The 16,118-nt window shown below is 47.1% G+C and overlaps 1 protein-coding gene across 1 annotated transcript in view; it reads left to right on the top strand.

Annotated features, from left to right (window-relative positions):
- The first annotated feature begins 4,387 nt into the window (after positions 1–4,387).
- Positions 4,388–16,118, top strand: part of TRIR (telomerase RNA component interacting RNase) — a 45,235-nt gene continuing 33,504 nt past the window's right edge. The window contains exon 1 of the mRNA XM_078689215.1: positions 4,388–4,937. Coding sequence (XP_078545341.1) covers positions 4,434–4,937 — 504 coding nt within the window. The 5' untranslated portion in view covers positions 4,388–4,433. The remainder of the gene's footprint in view (positions 4,938–16,118) is intronic.

Below are 16,118 nucleotides of genomic sequence, written 5' to 3'. Positions count from 1 at the left end.
TCCCTCTCACTAGGATGCCCCTCTCGCCGGTGTTTCTCTCTCACAGGATGTCCGGGAGGACCTCTTTGCCAGGCTTCCACTGGACTGGTGCTTTCGGTCGTGTTGCTCCACCATAGCCTTCGGGCCGTGAGCGGGGCGCTCCACGAGCCTCACCGTTGTGTCCTAGTTCCACCTGAAGGTTACACTGTTGACTCTTTTCTTGCACGCGAAGCTTTCCTCTCCGTGGGTCTTGCAGATGCACCGTTGTGGATCTGTCTCTCTTGCGGGACTTGCTGCCACCAGAGTCCCTTGAGGCCTTTGCTTCTTGGGCTGCCACGGGTTGGTGTGGAGTGGTCAGTTCCTCAGCCGGATGCGTGAGCACTCTCGCCATCCAATCTTCCGCTCAACCCCAAAGGTAGATTGTTGTCAACAGTCCAAACTTGCCCTCTTCTGCGATCACCACCTGGATGGATGGCTCGTAGGTGGATACCTTTGACTTGTGCCGCCGGTGTTCATGCCAGGCCTTGTTCTCCGCTGCACTCCGGTGTTCTGGTGCATGTCACCATCTTCTTCTGATGGGTGTGTGAAATGATTGGTCACGCCTCTTCTCTTCTTGTGGTCTTCTAGTGGCACCATGGCACTCACTTCCCTTCTTCTCCTCCTTTCCTTTCACGACGTGGTCGGTCCCTTTTCTTGTCTTCAACCACCCAGGCCATCTCTGTGTGGCGTGCACTCCACACGAGTCTCCCTGGGTGTGTCCTACCCTTAGGACACGCCTTCTCTTCTTCGATGACCAAAACCAGGCATCGCACCTTTCTTCCTGCTGCTCCTCCTTTACTTCGGGTCGGTGTTATCAGACCTCTTCTGGGTCCCGTCCATGGACCTCTTCTTGAACTTCACGTCGGTCTTCATGTCAGACTATTCAGTTACTTTAGCTTTGACCTTCTGGCATGTCTTCGCAGTCGTGACCTTCTGGCAGGTCATCTTCTCCTTTTCTTTCCGGGCGACCATCTGACTGGTCATCTTCTCCTTTTCTTTCCGGGCGACCATCTGCCTGGTCAGCTTCTTCCTTTCTTTTCGGGCGACCATCCGACTGGTCCGCGTCTGGCGGTGACTTTCTGGCAAGTCATCTTCGCTGTGACCTACTGACAGGTCTCCGAGGACGCGATCCCCGCGTCTCTCCGTCATGGTGGCGTGGAGTTCCTTCACTCCTTGCGCGGTCCTGCGTAATGCTGTGCTGTCCTGAGGTGTGGAGTTCCTTCACTCCTTGCGCGGTCCTGCGCAATGCTGTGCTGTCCTGAGGTGTGGAGTTCCTTCACTCCTTGCGCGTTCCTGCGCAGTGCTGTTCTGTTCTGATGTGTGGAGTTCCTTCACTCCTTGCGCGTTCCTGCGCAGTGCTGTTCTGTCCTGGGGTGTGGAGTTCCTTCACTCCTTGCACGTTCTTCGCGCCTCGTGGCATGTTTCTACTCTTCTGGCGCGTTCCTGCGCCGTTGCCTTTTGTCTTCTCCAGCTGTGTGATGGCTTGTATACTTCCTTGGGTGTGACGGCGGGCAGGTTGCTGCCCTTCGTAGTCTTTTGCTGCGGACCTTCCTTGTGCTTTGTGGCGCGTTCCGGCGCAGTCTCTTCTTGGGAGTAGCCACCTGCCAGCAGTTGGTTCTCTATCCGTCTCTGGGCGTCACTCGGGCAAAGGTGTTCAGGGATGCTGCGGGCTGTTCCTTGGTACCTGGAGCAGATCTGGCCTGAACACGTTACATGTCCTTTCTTTCATTGGAGCATCTCACTTTGCCATCATTTGCTCAATGCCTTCATGTTGGGGGCGCAGTTTCTCAAAATGGCCCTGTTGCCTTTCTTAGGCTTGCTTTCACTGTCCTCGTGAAAGAACACCTTCGCCGATGGCTGCTGCTCACACTCGTTTACCAGGACTCCTTCAGGCTGTGGAAACAGTACTCCTTGTTGTGGTGAGTGTTTGTGTACTTATGGGTCCCTGATCTGTCGGCTTTTCCACGATATAGCCAGTGAGCGAGTCTTTTTGTGTATTTTGTTGTTGGCCAGGCAAAGGGCAAAACGCACGTTTGGTGTTTGGAGATCTCAACCCCCTCCCAATTTCGCCGCTCAATTGCTTCAGCGGTGCTGGCGGCATGCAGTCTACTGGCAGTCTGTCCACTTGGTTGGGGGGCACAATGCACCTCGTGCTAGGCGTTCCAATTCGGCTCCGGACCGCAAGCTGTCTCTTCCTCGCTCTCCCCGCCCGCACCAGCCTTTCTGTGCACAACGCGGTGCGGGGGATGGTCAGCGCTGTTGCCAAAACCTGCTTGCGCAGTTGGGGGCAGAGTTCCTTCTAGCACAACGGTGTGTTTGCGGGTGGGCTCCGCTTTACACACACACCGCACCTGGGCTGTACGCTCTCGGCAGTCTTATTTTCCTGCCTGCCCCTCCTTCAGTTTCTGTGGTGCCGGCTGGTGCCGCCTTCACTATCTTTCACCCTGCCGCCGCAGCTCTGCACTTCACACGCTGCGCGGGATGGGGGGTGATAGCGCTGCTCTGTGTAGCCACGGGTGGGCTCCGCTCAGCTTGTCTCCGCCCGGCAGCTTTTCCACATGCTGCGGGCGCTTTGCTTCCAAGTTCGATTCACCCCGCCGCCTCATTTCTCACGCGCTGCGCGGCGGGGGACGGGGACGCTGCAGGCAGGCCGCGGGTGGGCTCCGCGAGTCCTGCTTGGTTATCCGGCAATGCTTATGTCTATAGCGGGTGGGCTCCGCTTTGCACACGTCCCGGGCGGCGCTAGCAGGCGGCCGCCATTATGGGTGTTGTGATCGTTTCGGTGCTTGGGCTCACCTTCGGCCGATGGGCTTTCCTCCTCCACGCGGGAGGGCTCCGCGGAGGTCTCACCGTGGTTGCCGCGTCTGTGGGGCATCCAGTTTCGGCTCGATGGCGGCCGATGCAGGTGGGCTCTGCAGGGCTCTCTCTTCACCCCAGGCAGGGGGGCTCAGTCGTGGCTGACACGGGTGGGCTCCGGTCGGTCTGCTCTTCACTCTGTGGGGGTCACTCTCTCGCGGCCGAAGCGGGTGGGCTCTGGTCAGTCAGCTCCTCTTCACCCCATGCAGAAGGTGCGGGGTGGGCTACCGGTCACCTTCTTGTCTGCAGGCAGGCCCGGGGCTCGGCTTACGCCCTGCAGGCCTCTCAGCGGACGGCGCCGCTTCCCCGGGAGGGTGCCCTCCACATGGGCAGTTCCCTTCTTCTTTCCGGGGGTTTTTCTTCTATTAAATGCGGCACGCGTGGCTAGCGTCCGCCCTCCTGGTCGCCAATGTAATGATGGGGGCCCTGGGCCCTCATGCTGGAAAGGACTGACGCAGACTCAGTGGGCTACATGGTACAACTGGCCCAGAGCACATGGGCTCGGCCCCTTTTATTAAAGCTGTGTCACCTGACCGGTGACATCAGTGGTGGGTGGGTGTTCAGTGTGCTGGCATACAAAACACTAGACTGCTGGCTGTGATCTGGGACACTACATCAATCACTTGAGGGTATTATCTTCAGACTACAGGGTGCCCATGCGTGTTTTGCCACTAGGGCTCTCTGCTCCGCTCCATCTGTTGCATCCAGTAAATATTTGTGTATTTAACTGTGCATGTGTCAGCATATGTACACAGAACTTAATAAAGTACTGCTATCAAAAAAACTTGTTTAATATCATGGTTATGCATTCCTTTACAGTACAGTCAGGTTACAGGGGGAGTACTAGGGTTAGTGTCCTTCCATTTCTGGTGCTCTGCAGCAGTTTCAAGAAGTTCTTGGAGTTTCTTGTAGCTCAAATTGCTGTAATTTCTGATATTTAGAAGTTTCCCCCGTCTTCATTGCACGAGTTTTGCTCGCGAGAAAGTGTCACTCATAGTCGTTGAAATGTCACTCTTAATTTCATTGAAATTATAAAAATGTCACACATGGCAATCTGAAACCTTGGCAGCTATGCTTATAGCAGCTCCCTGTAGCGTGCCTCTACTAATCATCTATTTGGTCCAATCTCGTACCCGAACGCTCCTTGTTTCTCATAACGTCGTTAGAAAATAGGCACAATTTTAAGATTAGTCGTTGAAATGTCACTCTTAAAATGTCACTCTTAATTTCATTGAAATTATAAAAATGTCACACATGGCAATCTGAAACCATGGCAGCTATGCTTATAGCAGCTCCCTGTAGCGTGCCTCTACTAATCATCTATTTGGTCCAATCTCGTACCCGAACGCTCCTTGTTTCTCATAACGTCGTTAGAAAATAGGCACAATTTTAAGATGTCCGACGCTGCTTAGTACCTAAATGTATACTCTCTCGCATAACTGCCAGTTTCAAGATGGCAGCCACAAAGCTTCCGCGTCCACAATTCCCGGCAGCCCCCACGCTCTTCTCCTTCGAATCCCGCCCCTCCCTTCTCGGCCTTCTACGAGTCCGGTGCCAAGATGGCGGCAAAGCGGAGTCGGTGGGAAGATTCCAGAAGGTTCTGTGGCCCGGAGGAAACGGAGAGTTCACCCGAGGAGTCTGAATCTCGCCAGACATCGAAGAAAGAAACTAAACCCAGTGGCGAGCCTAGCCCTGGGGACAGTAGCAGCTCTGGTGGAGAGAGCAGCCCCGAGAGGGATAGCAGCCCCGAGCCTGGGAGCAGTACCGAACATAGCGATGGCGGGGAGCAGAGCTCTGACGACGATGAGAGCCAAGACGGAGGATTCCACCCAGACGAGGAGGAACATGGTGTCTCCAAAGCCACCGAGGAGGGGCGCGGGGCTCCCAAGGCATCAGAAGAAGGGTCCGCCGGTGGTCCTGGGGTGAACATATTTGCCAATGACGGAAGCTTCCTGGAGCTCTTCAAGCGAAAGATGGAGGCGGCGCAGAACCCTGAGCCCCCGGCTGCAACCGTTGCTCCCACCGAGGAGCAGGAGAAGAAGAGGCCCACCGCTTTCAGCTTTGTAAGGAATCCCTGGGCAGGGGCCAATTGCAAAGGGGGCTGAAGGGATAGTGGTGGCGGGGGGTGGGACCTCAGTAGAATGGTGGTGAGGACTGAGGTTTTATTTATTTTATTTAATGCATTTTTATAAAGCGCGGACTTTACACAAAGGTGTCAGAGTACTGTACAATAGAACCAGTTACGTTACATGAGAGAACTGTTAAAAAAATGGAACAAAGAAAAATAGCAAGCAATAGAATTAAAATAACGCAGGCAAAAGGAACACAATATCAAATGCAGCAAGCACAGAATGTACAAACAAAAATATAAATATATATGACAAATTTACAATGACTAAAAAACTTCCTTGCGAAAAATAGCAGGTCATAGAATCAAAACAACGCAGGCAAAAGGAATACAATATCAAACGCAACAAGCACAGAATGTACAAACACAAATATAAATATATAAGACAAATTTACAATGACTAAAGAACTTCCTGACGGGGTCTGAGGAGGAGGGAATTAGTTCTGAAAGTGTCTTTGGAATAGAAGAGATTGGAGGTCCACTTTGAAGATCTGGATGGAGGTGATGGCACGGAGCAAAGGAGGAAGCGAGTTCCAGATTCTCACCGCATTACCTGAGAGTGATTGCGGCATACATTTTTCCTTTTTGTAAGAGGGGGGCTCAAGCAGGAACTTTTCCGCATTCCAACAAGGTCTTGAGCCTCCAGACAATTTGTTTATGCGCCAGATAGCGAGGGGAGTAAGATTGCAAAGCTTTGTGGGTGATGCACACTATTTTGTAAATAGCTCTAGCCTCGATGGGAAGCCATCGGAGAGAAGACAGGATAGGAGTGATGTGGTCACTTCGTTTGGACCCTGAAATGAAGCAGGCTGCTGAATGGAGGACGGATTTGAGTTGGAAAGTGCGCGTGAGTTAGTCACAGGCGCATGAAAAGTGACTATTTGGAAATAAGGGATTGGTAATGGGCTGTGGATTATGGACACGACAGACCAATTCAAGGGACGCGGTTAATGGTTTGAGTGAAGACTAGCGTAGAACAGTTATGACACGGATGGATCATGTTTTAAACTATGCACGAGTATTCATGTGCTTGGTGACGATCCTGCTTTATATCTTCTTCGTGTGTGGCGTTACTGCAAAACACAGGTGCTCATAATGCCCACAGCAGTGGGGCCTCCCCGTCTATTCCGTGTTTAAGATAAGTGTTAACAATGTCCATCTGCATTACAGTAATGCATTTACTGACGCGCTGAACATGTATGTGATGACCCCTGTAATCGAGGGTTTAGGTTTGTCAATATATGCAGCCTCACTTGACGCAGATTATGGATTCTAAACCCCGTGCAAAAAAAAAACTACCTGCAAGAAACTGCGCATTGTCAAGGAACTGGGATACCGTTCCATCGCAAATGACTCGTGCTGTCTTTTTTTGCTCGTTACGATTAGTAATTCAGTCCTCTTTTAAATGTGCATTTGAGGCCGCCTCCACTAGAATTGGTCCAGGTCATTGTTACCAGACTATACCAGAAAATAATTGTAGTATTTGTGGCTTAGATACAAGAATTCCCTTCCTGATCTTGAATTGCTTCACACCCTTGTTTGTACTGCACTGTGTTGCTGTCCAGCTAAGTTCACGCTGTAAAAGTTTACTTGCATACTGAAGCTAGGGAGTCCCTTGAAGTTAGCATGCCAAGGTAGCTCAAATTGATGCAGTTTTGTCTGCTTATAAATTTAGATGGTGATCTCTACCTTGAATACATCTCATCTAGGGAAAGGATGCACCTACCAAGGAAGTGGCAAGATGAATCCCTAAGCTAAATACTTTGAGCTAAAGAAGCAATGTAAATCGGAGGTTGACTTTGAGGGAACCAGATGCAATCATTGAGCAAGCTCAAGAGTGTCTTTGACAGTTAGAAAAACTGTCTTTAATTTCCATTCTTGGAAAGACGCTAAAAAGAAAAACATAGGTCCCACTTTAGGAGTAAGGGAAGTGTTCCAGGACGAAATATGATGACATTAATCTGCATTTAGTTTGTCATATCAGCCCATAAACATGACCCATGGCTTCTGTGGGGGATACGTTTGTGAGGGAGCAACCACAGTGTTGCTCCGGCATCTCTTTAAAGCCATAGATACTTACCAGACCTCAACCAGCCTGACGATTTAAAATATGTGGTAATATTTAGTTTCAAATCTGAGAAATCAAGTGATAGCAACTCCAAACATTGATATGGCAGATATTAGCAGCTGGTATCTAGGGGTGGGCAAAATGTGCGTAATATGCTTTTTCATAATTATGCTAGATTTCAGCAAAATTGGGTAATTTCACGTAATGCACGGTCCTTAATTTTGGGATATATTCCAGCTGGAAATGCGATCACATCACTTTTTGATTCAAGATCACATTTCACACACCCAAAAAAGTACCAAAACCACAAAAAGGACTGAACAGCCGCTCATGTTCTGTGCGTTTGTGGTACATTTTTACTTCAATTGGAGCGTAGTTGCGCAAAGGGCATGGTTTAAGGAATTGTGCATAACACTAAATGTCTGAAATTATGTGAATTACTCTGTAATTTATATTTTGCCCAGGCCTACTGGTATCGCAGAGCAAGGACTGCTTCATAGGTGTTTTTAATGCATGTGAGTTTGAAAAAAATGCTGCTGGCTGAGCTTCATTGGGTCTTCCACTGCCAGAGCTTTTCTGAGTATCATGTGAAAACCCTAGTTGAGATAGGTGGCAATTGATTAAACTGCATATTCAAAATTGCCACTTAAGGCAGAATCGGGAACCGGGTGGTGCTATAAAGGTCCCAAGAACTTTTACTTATCATGCACTGAACCTAGCAATTTTCTGAGGCCACATATTTATAGTCTTAGCAGATACACCCCTCCATTATCTGTCCCAACATCTCGCCCTACCATTGGCAAGCCAGTGCCCTAGGTCAGTAACTGTGAACACTGCACTAAAGTTGCCATGCTCAAAGTAGTTGAGGTGCAGTACTACAGGGGATGGAGCTTAGGGGTACACAGAAGTCGAAATTGATAGTTAAATGGATTTAGTAAAGTTGGAGATGGATTGAGGGACGGATAGAACCTCTGGTTGTTTGTTGAAAGGGTGATTCTGAGTGGTTAATAGGTGATGATGGGAGAATTACGTTCCATATAGGTTGACTGGTAATAAAATAGTACATATCTGGGTGATACTCTAATCTGTAGCCTGAAACTCTACCACCAACCATGTCTTAATCTCAAATGGATTCTTATTTTGCCTCTTGCCAGTTTACTGATCACGGAAACCGTCCCCCTTCTGGCAATTTGCTTCCAATTCTAGACAACACCTTTTGGTTTTATCAACCTGATTGGTCGAGGTAAACCATAGCTCTGAGAGGGACATGTGCAACAACCACAATCGGTTCTTCTGTATTTTGTGCCAGCTACTTTGTACAACCCTTGTGTACCACAAACGTCTGGTGATATTCATCTGGTCCATCACCCTGTGTTTAGATAGTGACTTATACACAAACACATGACATAGACAAACACATGAGTGAATTAAAGGACTCACCGTGGGAAGAGTTGTTGCCGCCCCCACAGGAGCTGTTCCGTGTCCCTTTTGTTGACCTCGTCCCCTGGTTGGATAGAAACCTCAGAATCGCGAGGAGTCCTGTTGTTGCCCTCTCTGTGATTGCTGTCCTTTGCCGGAAGCACCTTAAAAGGAACGGCCAGCTGAGCACCCCATACTGCAGCCGCCCCCAGAGGAAAAACTCATGTTAAATACGTGCTTGACCCTAGATTGGGCCTTTTCTAAAGAATTAACGGTGGAAACACATTTCCTGAGTTCCTCAACAAAAAGATCTCCAAAAAGCCCCCACTGAGCTACCTGGCCTGCCTCCGAAGTGGCTAATTCGCCCAATTTTGGGTCCAATTGGATGAGCAATAACCTGCGCCTTTCAGTGGAAATTGCGCAGTTGGCATTTCCCAGAAATATAATTGCTCTCTGGGCCCAGCTGGAGAGGATTTCAGGTTGTATCAGGCCTTAGCATCTTCTACCATGTCAAATATTTTGACTAAAGGGCGTGTAATATCAAGAAGCTTGTCTTAGCAAGCTCGCCAATACCGGTGTATGCCCTTCTTGAGATCCTTGATGTAGTTAGTCAAGAAGGTCGCCATTCGGGCATCGATTTCTGGTGTAACTGCCATTTTGCCCTCCTAAGAGGACCAGGGACACTCTGCCCTCAGCCTAGAGCGCACTTCTTGGTCTTGGCTTGTGCAGTCTATTGGCCACTTACATCGCTACCTTATCAAACGGGACCATTCCTAAGAGTGGGGATGAAGAAGCTCTTCCGGATCCAGAAGATCTGACTGGCCCTCACGGGGGTTCTCTGAAGGGGGGTTGGGAGAGGGGCGCCATGGCCGATGATGGTCAGGCGCGCTCCGTCTGATCCCGGAGGGGACTCGTCTGAAGGTTGGGGGGAGGCGCCCTGGTCCAAACTGATACAGGAGGTTCTGCCTGGGGGGGGGGGGGGGGAGTCTAGTGTCTAGGGATGCTTGTTTGTCTATTGAATGCATCCAAATCAAACCCTTCCGAGTGGGCTTGCTTGCATGGTTTCTCTGGGGAAGTATCAGTGGCCTGCTCCTGATGTTTGGGGGCTGAAGGCCCTGGGAGAGCTTCCCTCCGAGGAAGGGGTGGAAGGCACCTTTGCACCAGCTCAATGAGCCGCTTCTCTAGGGGGCCATTGCCTCCTAAACTGCCCTCACTATAGAGGCGTCCACTGCGTCACAGAAGTCTTCTGTGGCAGGAAAATACTGGACATCCTCCTCCTCCTCCATGGGCAGGTTAGGTAGACCTAAGTACGGTAAGATAGGGGTGGACACCCACCAGGTAAGAGGGGGAGCTAACGGCACTGGGCGAAGCCCAGCAAATATAGGGACCCCAAGCAAGGGGTGAAGAAGGCTTGGCTGCAGGCAAGGAAGGGATGCCTCTTAGCACGAGGAAACCCCAGGCCTACTGAAAAGCAGCTAAGGCAGACAATCACCCTTATTACTGAAGTGGGTCAAAATCAAGCCTGGGCGTGCCTGCAGAAAAATGCAGCTTCCTTGCTGCAGTCTTACCCCACCGGGTGTAAAGCTCCAGTAACTTTGTTACGAGAGCTGGGGATTTTTTTCATTTGTATCCGATTCTAGACAACACCTTTTTGTTTTATCGACCTGATTGGTCAGGGTAAACCATAGCTCTGAGAGGGACATGTGTGACAACCACAATCGGTCCTTTTGTATTTTGAGCCAGCTACTTTGAATAACTCTTGTGTACCATAAACGTATGGTGACATTCATTTGGTCCATCACCCTGTATTTAGATCGTGAATAATACACAAAACGTCTTCCCTCCAGACATTGAAAGTAGCTGAACCATTAATGTTTAACGGTGCTTCATCTTGATAACTCTAAGCCTTATCATTGATTCTGGTTACTTGCTTTTCCATTTGTGACCATTTCATTGGGTACCAAATGAGGTGCAGTCCCATAAGCTCAATGTCCTGTGAGTTGCGGGACTACAAGGAATATTTAAACAATATCTAGGAGAGCATCCAAAAGATGTCTTCTGTGGCATATACTTGTGGAAACGGACAAATGAAGCCATCGCAAATTGTGTGTCCTAAGGAGGACACGTTTTTTAAAATTGCGTTGGATAGGCAAGGGATTGTTCATTGTAATCCTCTTTCCGCAGCAGCGGCTCCTGTTATGACGTCGCCCCACTGCCTCAGCCAGCAGTTAAAAACACGTAAAATGAAATGATGGTAAAGCAGTTTTATTATCAATTTATTTTTGCAGGGCCAAGTCTTGGGTGCGGGGCAATCCTCTGACAGGCAAGCATGGAGGGCACTCGCAGTGGTGGGCCCTGCAAGTGCGCATGTATGTTTGGCCGGCCGTCTTAGGGCAGCCAAACTGTAGTACACAATTAAATGTCTCCCGGCTATTTAATGGAGAACAGCAGACACAGGCTCCCAGTCCCCCTGGGAGCATAAAACCAAACCGCTACGCCCAATACTGGTGCTGCTCTCATGCTGGGTAATAGTATTACCAGCATGAGCAGCACCCGAATTGGTGCAGGGGGGTCTGTGAGCTTGTGATCAGAAGAGCACCGAGGCTGCAGGTACGTTTTAATTTCAATGTATTATTGTTCCCTGCGTTGCCCCACCACATTTCCCTCCTGTCATGGCAGATGCCTCTGTCCTTTCATTGTTAAAATAGGAGGAAAGGAAAACGTGTAATAATGGCTCCCTTGCCTCCAAACTTGTATTTGTTCTAGGAAAATTGCAGAAGATTTTGAAAGCAAGGGAACCTTTAATACAATCAGCCTTTCATTTCTAGAAAACGGAAAAATAAACTACCCCATTGAAACTAATGAGAACCTACTGGAAGAAATGTGCTGGAGTAAGCAATGAGCACGCAGGGAAAAGGGTGGAAAGAGCAGACATGGTGAGTGTAAATCAAGGAGCACGCAGGGAAGATAAAGGCGCAGAGGAAGGTTAATAAAGGGAGCCTGTAAGAGCGGGCAGAAATGCATATTGTTGTGAAAGAATCTTTCATATAGTTCAATGTAAATCCTCTTAATGGAGATGGGTGTATAAGTCCTAATAGCTATTAGTGTTACGGACGGCATCCAGGTGGAAGAAATAGAATGAGAAACTGGAAATTGAGGAGCAGCAGGGTGCAACAAGAGTAGACGAGTTGTGAAATAGGTCCTCATGCAGTTCGATGCAAGCATTCATTGGACATGGAGCCGTACCTCCCAGTACAATCGAGGGTGATAAATATTCCTTTGGCAGAAGCCGGAATGTGATGGTTAATCTCATGCCAATGCCCTAAAGAGTCTGGGCAAAAAGCCAAGGGTGAGGGGGTACAATGCCCATTATAGATTTGTTAAACTGAAAGGGTTTTCATCCAGTAAGGCCTAATGTGTGGGGAGAGATCAATGTCAAAACTCGAGAATAATTGGAACTCTCACTTGGCCATTAATCCAAATTGAAGTGAATGTTGTGCTTTTACCAAACTAATCTCGTGTGCTGGAGTATTTATCTCAAATATATTTCATTCTTATTTGCTATTCTTTTAATTGCATCATATCCATCTGGTAAAATCAAAGCATCACTATACACAAAAAAGGTTTTCTGTCTTTCTTTTCCTCCTCCTTATGTGCTGTTCTCTCTCTTGCTCTGTGTCTTAAACTAAGCACAGTGTGCCACAAATGTATGCACTATTGCTTACAACTTTTATATCGAAGCCCTGGAAATTGAGATTTTCAACTACTGATCAACCTGGGAAAAGGCAGTAGATTTTGGTTTATTGTGCTAAAACATAGAGGATAAGCGAATTAAAGCCGGACAAAGAAACTAAAGGATGTTTATATTGAAAGTTCTTAAGCCCTCAATCCAGTCCTGTTTTCGTTTTTGTCGCAGGAAAGCTGGATGGCATGGGAGTCTTCATTATGATACTTTAGTACCGATCTAGAAAGAAGGACTTTAATATAGACCCCAGCCGCCTGACCTTCATTCGACATGCAATCAAAAAGAGGACAGATAAATATAGACATTTCATTGCTAGCAACAACAAAAAAATACCAGGTACTTGTGGCACTACTTAGAAGCCACTGAGAGAGGATGGGCTTTTAAGGGTAACTCTTAAAAGGGAAGGGGGTGAGTAGGAGGACCCAAGGGGTTGGAGTAGAGTAGTACGCAGGAGGAGGAAGGGATGAGAAATGGTGACAGGCTTGGGAGCAAGACACACAGGGAGCTGCTACAGTTGTAAAGCATTCCATCATGCAGTTCAATATAGGCATTTCATTGGGGGTGTAAAGATGCTCACAGCCAGTAGCATCCAGTGAGAGTGAAATACTTGTCCGGGCTGAGCCGCAATATGATTGGCAAAGGTTCAAGCCAATGTCTGAAAAAGGCTACCTTTAAAAAAATAATAATAATAATAATAATAAAGGTTTTAAAAAAATGAGGGGGGGGGTGGGAGCCATTGTTGAGAGCAGACGCAAAAGAGGGTGTTTGTAACAACTCGCTTGTTGAGAAGTGACAGTCTACCCCAACCTAAAAAAATAAAGCCGTTCAAAATTGCCACATGTGGAAAAGGGGAAAAAAAATCAAATTGCTCTTCTCAATCCGAGCCCCTCTTCGGGGTAAAAAGATTGAGGCAGCCAGGCACAAAGTAATCAGTTTCCTGAGACACGACTCTAGTTTGTTTATTTAGTAGTATGTGATCAAAGCGCTAACAATTTTATGTTTCTTTGTAAATACAATTTAAACTGACACAATCACATGTTGCTACTACTTACTTTGGCAGCGGTGTAGAAGAAAAACGTGTTTAGAGGTTTAGGTAAAGTAGAAGAAAAAAGACAAGAAATGTATTAAGAAAAGTTAGAGAAAGGGTGAGTTAAGCAGGGGAGTGTTAAAGTTAAGGTGAAGGGCAACAATGTTTGGAGTAGAATATTGTGGCCATTTTGTGTGTAGCAAAAAATGTTTGAAGTGCTATCAACCGTAATGTTTAAAAGCCTACATTAATCACGTTTTAGTTGGACGGTAGACACTGCCCGGTCAGTCAAGGAAGTAGCTCTAACCACCCAAATTGACAAGAAGAAATACTTGCAGCGTCCAATAGAAACACCTAGTTCCTCCTTGTCAATTTGCATGAAAGGGGAGGGGGTGCTGTACACCATTTTATGATGCTGGTCATTCAGACTGACTGCACCTTCAGATGTATTTTTTTCTGTCACCTTTTGTGTCTCCATGTTAAGGTACCCCTCACAGCGTGAAAATCAGAAATATAATATTGAGTTAATGGGTCCTCTCAGTAACTGTGTTCTAGATTAAAATAAAAGCTGAGGGGTTTTATTGCAAATTAAAAATAAGCGTTATGCACGTAATGTCATGAAGGCTGTCAATCTAAGAGTTATTCAGATAAATTAAAGTTCAGATTTTATTCCAAAGTCTCAAATGACCAGCAAAATTGGGAGAATAACGGACAACATCCCTAGTAGAACAGCAATGTTTTCAGGCTAACCTCCAAACATTATATTGCATGTGAATTACAAGATTTGCAGACTCATTGGATAAATATGTCTGGGCCGAAAAAGTAGTTAAAAAAAATCGGCTTTGATTTAAAAACAAAAAAAAACCTCTTGGCCCTGCTGTCCCTCAGTCTTCATCACATTATAGCTCCTCCATCTTAACGGCACTGCTTCTCTCCTTTCCTCTACATGCTACTACTTCCCATCAGCACATCCTATTCCACACTGCTCCATCACACTTTAGTCTACTCCAATCTAGTCTTCTGCCATCTACCCTACTCCAGCATACCCTCATCTACTCCCCCCCCCCCCCCACTCCAATCTGCCCCACTCCAATCTACCCCATCTATCCTACTCCAATCTACAAAACTCCACTTTACTCCAGTACAATGTACCCACTGCAACATACATCAGTCTACCCCTCCATTCTTTTGTAGTCTACCCCACTAAAATCTACTCCAACCTAGCACACTCCTACTACTTCAATCTAACCCACTCCAATCCACAACACTGTACCTCATTCCAATTTGGTCCACAACAATTTACCCCACTTCAATCTAACACAATGTCTGCCACTCCAATTTACCCCAAACTAATCCACCCTACCCAATGTACCCAGTTTAAATCTCCTACCCTAACCTGCCCCACCTCTATATATGCCCAATCTTCCCCACTCAAAATCTACCCATTCAATTTTCCAGCCTACCTTACTTCAATCTACTCATACCTAGCCCACTGCAATTCATACCTACCTTCTCCAATCTACCATACTCTAGCCCACTCCAATCTACTCCACGACAGTCTACCCTACTCCAATTTGCCCCAGACTATGCCATTCCAATCTTCTTCACCTCAATATGCCTTACCCCAATCTATCACACCTCAGTGTACCCCGGCCCAATCTACCCCAACCTGTCCCAGTCTAGCACACTCTGCCCCAACCTATCCCACCTCAATCTACCCACCCCATTTTACCACATTACCGTTTACCCCACACTACTCAACCCACTTTTAGCCATGCTGAACAGCAGCCTTACTGGTGACAGTTTTTTACTTCTTTGACAGCATTTCTTCGATCTAGAGATAAATCATCATTGTTCAGGACTTGGAACTGGACTCTTGAGTCTTGTGATTTAATTTCAAACACAGAAGCTTCATCTTGGGTTTCAATTGCGACATCATCCAGTGTAAAATAAATCATACAGTTAATCTTTCACAGCAAATCTCTGCACAACAAGTTTACAGGACTTGAATCACACAAAATGAAATTTCGACTATTTTCCAATTGTTTCTATTTTATCAGGGACGTCTTCTGTGACCCTATTAACAATCTGTATATTGATGAAGCATACAACTAGGACTAGTCTATCTGAGGGGATAAGTTAGCAGCCTCCACAAAACAAACTGTAGAATGGGTACCCCTGTATCTATCAAGATAGAAACGGACTGGCAAGTGATTTCATCTTCAATTTGTGATTCGCTCTGGCCTACCTACAGGACTGCTCAAAGTAAGCAGTCCTCCTCCCCTCTCGGGGCACAGTCATTGGGAATCATTCTCTAGTGAAAACTGAGGAAAATTATTCAGAGCCAATGGATTCTATTGGTACCCTGGATTACGTAGTGTTTTTGTCTTTCATATTTTGTTGCAGCACTGGGGTTATGGGCACATTCTTTCAAATATGTTTCTGATCGTGAATGTTCAACATAGGAGCTGGTTGGGCTGGGGCCGTTGATTATATCTTTGTCTGATTCACATTTTTCTGCGTAAGAGAAAAAAAATCATTCTGGGTTTGATTTGGATTTTTTTGATATTCCCACTTTCAATGCCCAATTTTGCAGCAGAAATGATTAGCAGTGCTATTCCTAAATAGGCCAATATTTGCATTAATGACAGACATTTTCACAACCCCTCTTCCAGAAACCTACGTCTACTTCATTCTATTTCCCATTTTCGCATCTTGCATTCCTGCCTCGTTAGATGGCACATAAGCCATATCGGAGCCCATCAGCTGATTACCACCATTGCTTTCAAACTACTTCATCTGGACAACCATCAACTTTTCGTTGAACCTTTTCTGCTTTGCATCAAACTAATCACTA

This window comes from Lissotriton helveticus, chromosome 1_1 (assembly GCF_964261635.1).
Source record: "Lissotriton helveticus chromosome 1_1, aLisHel1.1, whole genome shotgun sequence".
NCBI classification, from domain to species: Eukaryota; Metazoa; Chordata; class Amphibia; order Caudata; family Salamandridae; genus Lissotriton; species Lissotriton helveticus.
This window is presented reverse-complemented; position numbering and strand designations above follow the sequence as displayed.